This window comes from Lottia gigantea, assembly GCF_000327385.1.
Source record: "Lottia gigantea unplaced genomic scaffold LOTGIsca_16, whole genome shotgun sequence".
In the NCBI taxonomy this organism is placed as follows: Eukaryota; Metazoa; Mollusca; class Gastropoda; family Lottiidae; genus Lottia; species Lottia gigantea.
The window spans coordinates 2303532-2310787 of NW_008707965.1; the positions used below are offsets into that span (position 1 = coordinate 2303532).

Consider the following 7256-nt stretch of genomic DNA (forward strand, 5'->3'; position numbering starts at 1 on the left):
AAAACTGAGCGGGCAGAAGTAATTGGGGTAGATGTAATACTGAGAAGACAGAAGTAATTGTAGTAGATGTAATACTAAGAAGACCAAATTAATGGGGGTAGATGTAAAACTGAGCGGGCAGAAGTAATTGGGGTAAATGTAATACTGAGAAGACAGAAGTAATTGTAGTAGATGTAATACTAAGAAGACCGAATTAATGAGGGTAGATGTAAAACTGAGCGGGCAGAAGTAATTAGGGTAGATGTAAAACTGAGTAGACAGAAGTAATTGGGGTAGATGTAAAACTGAGCTAGCAGAAGTAATTGGGGTAGATGTAAAGCTGAGCGGGCAGAAGTAATTGGGGTGGATGTAAAACTGAGAAGACAGAAGTAATTGGGGTAGATGTTGAACTGAGCAGACAGAAGTAATTGGGGTAGATGTAAAACTGAGCAGACAGAAGTAATTGAGGTAGATGTAAAACTGAGTAGACAGAAGTAATTGGGGTAGATGTAAAACTGAGCGGGCAGAAGTAATTGGGGTAGATGTAAAGCTGAGAGGGCAGAAGTAATTGGGGTGGATGTAAAACTGAGAAGACAGAAGTAATTGGGGTAGATGTAAAACTGAGCGGGCAGAGGTAATTGGGGTAGATGTAAAACTGAGCGGGCAGAAGTAATTGGGGTAGATGTAAAGCTGAGTGGGCAGAAGTAATTGAGATAGATGTAAAACTGAGCGAGCAGAAGTAATTCGGGTGGATGTAAATCTGAGAAGACAGAAGTAATTGTAGTAGATGTAATACTAAGAAGACAGAAGTAATTGGGGTAGATGTAATACTAAGAAGACAGAAGTAATTGGGGTAGATGTAAAACTGAGCGCGCAGAAGTAATTGGGGTAGATGTTAAACTGAGCGGACAGAAGTAATTGGGGTAGATGTAATGCTGAGCGGGCAGAAGTAATTGGGGTAGATGTAATACTGAGAAGACAGCATTAATTGTAGTAGATGTAATACTAAGAAGACAGAAGTAATTAGGGTAGATGTAAAACTGAGTAGACAGAAGTAATTGGGGTAGATGTAAAACTGAGCGAGCAGAAGTAATTGGGGTAGATGTAAAGCTGAGCGGGCAGAAGTAATTGGGGTAGATGTAAAGCTGAGTAGACAGAAGTAATTGGGGTGGATGTAAAACTGAGAAGACAGAAGTAATTGGGGTAGATGTAAAACTGAGCGGGCAGAAGTAATTGGGGTAGATGTAAAGCTGAGTGGGCAGAAGTAATTGAGATAGATGTAAAACTGAGCGAGCAGAAGTAATTCGGGTGGATGTAAATCTGAGAAGACAGAAGTAATTGTAGTAGATGTAATACTAAGATGACCGAAGTAATTGGGGTAGATGTAATGCTGAGCGGGCAGAAGTAATTGGGGTAGATGTAATACCGAAAAGACAGAAGTAATTGTAGTAGATGTAATTCTAAGATGACCGAAGTAATTGGGGTAGATGTAAAACTGAGCGGGCAGAAGTAATTGGGGTAGATGTAAAGCTGAGAGGGCAGAAGTAATTGGGGTGGATGTGAAACTGAGAAGACAGAAGTAATTGGGGTAGATGTAAAACTGAGCGGGCAGAGGTAATTGGGGTAGATGTAAAACTGAGCGGGCAGAATTAATTGGGGTGGATGTAAAACTGAGCGGACAGAAGTAATTGGGGTAGATGTAAAGCTGATCGGGCAGAAGTAATTGGGGTAGATGTAAAACTGAGCGGGCAGAAGTAATTGGGGTAGATGTAATACTGAGAAGACAGAAGTAATTAGGGAAGGTGTAAAACTAAGCAGGCAGAAGTAATTGTTGTAGATGTAAAACTAAGCAGGCAGAAGTAATTGTGAAGTAGTAGGTTTCGGGGCAGGGAGGCAGACAGACGTTGAAAATTTATGTACAGAATTAAAAAAAATAAACACCAAAATATAGATAAATATGTCTGCAACTATTTCTGAGGTTTCAACAGATCACATGGAGCATATATGGCTTTACTATCAATTTCTTCGCGTTTTAATTACCCATTTTAAAACAAATTCAGGTTAACCTGATAAATACATAAAATACATAGAACGTAAAATCATCTCAGAAAATTTTACATTATTCAGAATGTTTTTAAATATTGATATTCTTCATACCATACATCTCTAACAAATGGCTCAATTGCAACTGGCTTAATTGGCTTATATAGCTCGGGATAATCTTTAAACATTAAAAAATCATTAAGAGGATTTCCAACTTTAGAAATGAGTATTCCTGTGTCTATTACTAGACCCATGTTTTGTCGGATAACTCTTCTACACTTTTCTTTAAGGCTCAGATTTCTGGTGAAAAGATAAAAATCTTCTCTCTGTCTTTTTCCTGAAATTGCTAATAATGATTGACAACTTTCCTCTAGTTTGAAATTTAATATTTGTGTAATTTTGACAAATGAGCCACCACATAAATACATGATTTTCCTTAATTGTTGTCTTGATTCTGAAGACAATTCCTCCAGAGACAACCGACTGAAGAAGTTTTCTCTATCATCTGAGGTTAAAAGTTCCAGATTGACATTTTCAATAGTAAGAAATTTGATAAAATTAACCACACGATTAATATGCCATAATGGTTTGAATTTGAGTACATTTGGAATAATAGTATTACCTCTACGGTTTAGTAAATACCTCACAATTTTTGTATTTTCAAACCATTCAGCTGTATGTAGAGGTGTTTCATTATTATTGTTCCATGTATCAACATTACAGTCTCTATGGTCGATTAAACACTTTGCAATTTCTATATAGTTAAACCTTGCAGCTATATGAAGGGGCGTTTCATAATTATTGTTCTGTAAGTTGACATCACAGCTAGTATACTTGGTTAAATATCTTACAATTTCTATATATTCCCCCCGCACAGCATTGTGCAGCGGTGTTTCACCACTATTGTTCCGTAAATTAACATTACAGCTAGCTTGCTCTGCTATACACCTTACAATTTCTATATATCCCCCCTGTATAGCTGAATATAAGGGTATATGACCAACAAAGTTCGTTAAGTTTATATCACAGGTAGTGCACTCTGCTAAGCACCTTACTATTCCTATAGTTTTCTCCAATGCAGTGAGATGTATATCTTTATTTAAGGATGTGAAAACACGACTGTCCTCGACATTGACATCACGGGTAGTTGGATCTGGCAAAAACCTTTCACATGCTGAACATGAATTACCCTTCTATACGGCAAGATTTACAGCTATGTGTAAGGGTGTATCACCTTCTAAGTTCCATACGTTGACATCACAATCACCCCTCTTTATCAAACTATATACAGTCATTAGATCGTTATTGTGTACGGCACTAAATAAAGATCTGGACTGTAATAAACAAAACATTAACTATTCGATCTTGTCTCAAACTAGCATGGACTGTTATGTCATTCTGTGTTCTCCCGCCAAAAATGTGGGGCCTTGGAAGAATGTTTGGGGGATTTTGGGATTGCAAAATATTGAAAATTGAACACGACGACGATCTATTCATCTAGTTAGGCCAATATTTGAATGCAAACCATAATTTTCATGCTAACAAGCTAGTACTTGAGCGACCTCTACTTAGTTTAACAGGGAAAGACACTTATATAATACTGTAGAGACTGGAAAACCGTACTTACAGTGTTTGTAAATTTAAATTAGGGAATACTTACTTCACGTGAGTCCGAACTGTGCTGGAGGTGACGGCCAGAGTTACCGCCGTGACAGCAAACAACTAGAAAATATCAAAATACGTGTAAATAATAAAAGTATGTCTGAACAATACCTGAAAGATTTATTAAGTGAAACAAATGATACTAAATAGGAACCAAGTTTGAACACTTCATTTATTTGAGTTCCAAAATTGAATGATGGTTATGTGTTTGCAGATATATTTCTTAAGGTTATAACGACCAAAACTTACCTCCCCTAAAAGAGCAAGTTCCCATAGCAACTCTTTAAGAGGTTGAATACTTTGAAAGAACTGAAAAAAAAACCAAAATCTTTATGACAAGATACATGACTAGGAATACAGGTCAAGGGCTCTAAGAACACACATTCAAGAATAAACAGTGACTCAACTCAAGTGGGTTCGCTTCCCCGGGAAAGTTCTTTTAAACATATGCTCTCTGGGGGTTGGGCCTCCTTCGGTGTAGGGGCCCGTGGACTTTCTTCAACCAGTCCCTATGGTAGTTGAGCCACTGGACATTGAACTCAGTCTGTTAGTGCTTCATTTGTTTGGTAATACTGAACAGTTATGGTCGGTGGGTGATTTTGATCTCTTCTTTTAATCTGTAAACCATCGAGGTACCGTGTTCAATTATTTCAATAGCAACATAACTGTTTGTAATTGAGTCTCTCAAGTCAAGGCTTAAGTATTGTCATTGGTCGTTCGACAGTGCCAAGCATCAAACTGCTCTGAAAGCTGAAAACAAAATTGCTTTTACAAACGTTACACCGATCCGAAACATAGACAATTGGTCGAAATGACTAGTATAATGAGCCACCCTATGTAATTGTAGTTTGATCTATATATATATAACATGTAAAAAGAGTTGTCTCCCTGTATGATTAATGGTATGTGGTGTTCTTGTAAGAGTTAAGTGTAGACCACCGAAATGAATAAACATTATTGAATTTCAAGAACAATATTCTATATTTTTCTAAGTGCAAGTGCCCAAACAAACCCCCTGATGTGACAAATTGGCGACAAGGATGGGATCAATTCAGAACAGCGTGAATTGAAAATCAGGTGAATGTTTGTTAGGTGCATTTTGAGGTGAGAATAATTAGTGGAATTGTTTATTGACAGGAAGTGAAACCGGAAGAGAGAAGAAACGTGGTCTGAGAAATTTTCAGTGAAGAACATTCTGGACAATTTTGATTTTAAAAGGAACAGCGAAGATTAAGATTTTAAAATGGCTTCCAAAGGTGATGTGCCTACTAAAGAAACTGATGACAATGAAAAGGGGTGTCTAAAAATGATAGTGAAATTTTTACTGAAAAACTAATTAATCAATAACTGATTTGGTAACAGAGTTGGCTGTAATCCAACTTGGAGCTTGTGAACCAACGTTCAGGTCCGGGCAATATGCACTACAGTCTGCATGCATGCTGCAAGGTGTGGTTATGATGACGGGCAAAGAGGTTTTGGTCAATGTAGTGGAGAGCTGTGATTCCATTATCCCTGCATGGACGGTGATGATCTCATGATTGGGCCACGAGCAGGACGGTGGCAGGAGATGTTGACAGTACGATCACTGTTACCATTGTCAATGGTCTGCCGAGCTGTTACAGTGGCCATTCGTAATCGGTTCTGCAGATGTTGGCGTATCATCTTGTCTGTGTGTTGTAACTCTCGGACGACCATTATGCGGACGGTCGTTGGTGGTGTTGTAGCGATATATCGTTCTGACGTTGATATTGAATGCAACGACCTATGCACTCTGTCCTGCTTGCAGTCTTCTGATCGCTTGTTGTCTCTCATTTCCTGATAATCTTGGCATGGCTGATAAATCGAAATGACGAATGTAAGCCTGACGGTTTTGATTGTCATTTATACCCATACCATCCATAATATTCACGTGCATCATAATTTTGATGAGACGTTTCAGCAACTGGGTTCCATTTCCCTTTTCGCATACAGCGTTTGGGCAAACCACTACATTTTAAACACAAATGTAAACTGAACTTTAAGGCAACAAAAGGGAACAGTAGAATATTAAATCTAAATTAGCTGATTAAAGAATGCGCCAGAGTGTCAGTTATTTTTTTCCAGTTTTTTTAGAAGTGACGTTTCTTTTGCCTTTCAATATAATATTAACTTTATAATTGATCATGTTTCATAGGTAGGATAAATATTCTTATTCGTATTCTCGAAATGCGCGTAAATGGCGATCTAAATGAGCAGCCCTTACAATAAGAATTTGTCATGCGTAGAATTTCACATTGAAAATACCATACTTACGACAAAAATTGATTGTAAGATTTATTTGAGAAAGGGGTCCTGTGTCTATTGGACTAACAAATGAGTGTATGTTATACATAGTATTGTATTGTATAAAACCTGATAAATGTTACAGTGACATAATATCTTTGTAAGTTAATCATTATAGAAATATATTCATGTAGTTCTTTATTTAACAGTGTAAAAATAGATTATGTAAGGGGCAGGCCCGTAGTCAGCCCAGGGTCTCAAGGGGGGGTGGGGGGGCAAAATTTCTTAGAGTTCATATCCCCAAACTATACATGTTGTCATTATAGAGTACTGTACCGAACTATAGATGTTGTCGCTATAGAGTACTGTACCGAACTATACATGTTGTCGCTATAGAGTACCTCCCAACTATACACGTTGTCGCTAAAGAGTTCATGTCCCCAAACTGTACATGTTGTCATTATAGAGTACTGTACCGAACTATAAACGTTGTCACTATAGAGTACCTCCCAACTATACACGTTGTCGCTAAAGAGTTCATGTCCCCAAACTGTACATGTTGTCATTATACAGTACTGTACCGAACTATACACGTTGTCGCTATAGAGTACCTCCCAACTATACACGTTGTCGCTAAAGAGTACTGTACCAAATTATACATGTTGTCACTACAGAGTACTGTACCGAACTATACACGTTGTCGCTATAGAGTACCTCCCAACTATACATGTTGTCGCTATAGAGTACCTCCCAACTATACACGTTGTTACTATAGAGCACTGTCCCCAACTATACATCTTGTCACTATAGAGTACTGTTCCCAACTATACACGTTGTTACTATAGAGCACTGTCCCCAACTATACATGTTGTCACTATAGAGTACTGTTCCCAACTATACACGTTGTCGCTAAAGAGTTCATGTCCCCAAACTATACACGTTGTCGCTAAAAAGTACTGAATAAGCTCCCTTTCCGGTCAGACCAAATGTAAATGGTAAGTATGCCATATTTTCTCATTATTCCAGTTTACCAAGCTATACATGTGCACTGAAAAATTCATCTTCCATCACTACAGTCGATCAAGCTGTAAATATAGGTGCGGATAATCAGAACAAGATCAATGCTAAGAGGCTCAAACAAGTTAAAAATTTAACACCGATGGTCGGCTAGCAGTGATTCAGAAAAGCCATAACCACTGGCGTTACTGTCAGCTGTCAGGAAATATACCAGGATAAATCAGTTAAAAATATGTGAACAACATGTTCTGCGTTTAGGCTCAATCGATTTACTGAATCAACCCACTCTTTCT

At 37.9% G+C, this 7256-nt stretch overlaps 1 protein-coding gene across 1 annotated transcript in view; it reads right to left on the reverse strand.

Moving 5' to 3' along the window:
• Positions 1-3316: 3316 nt before the first annotated feature.
• LOTGIDRAFT_158292 (hypothetical protein) overlaps positions 3317-7256 on the reverse strand; it is a gene marked incomplete at both ends in the record, with an annotated part of 23388 nt that continues 19448 nt past the window's right edge. The window contains 3 exons of the mRNA XM_009051003.1: positions 3317-3356; positions 3683-3744; positions 3934-3993. Of these exons, the coding sequence (XP_009049251.1) occupies positions 3317-3356; positions 3683-3744; positions 3934-3993 (162 nt within the window). The remainder of the gene's footprint in view (positions 3357-3682; positions 3745-3933; positions 3994-7256) is intronic.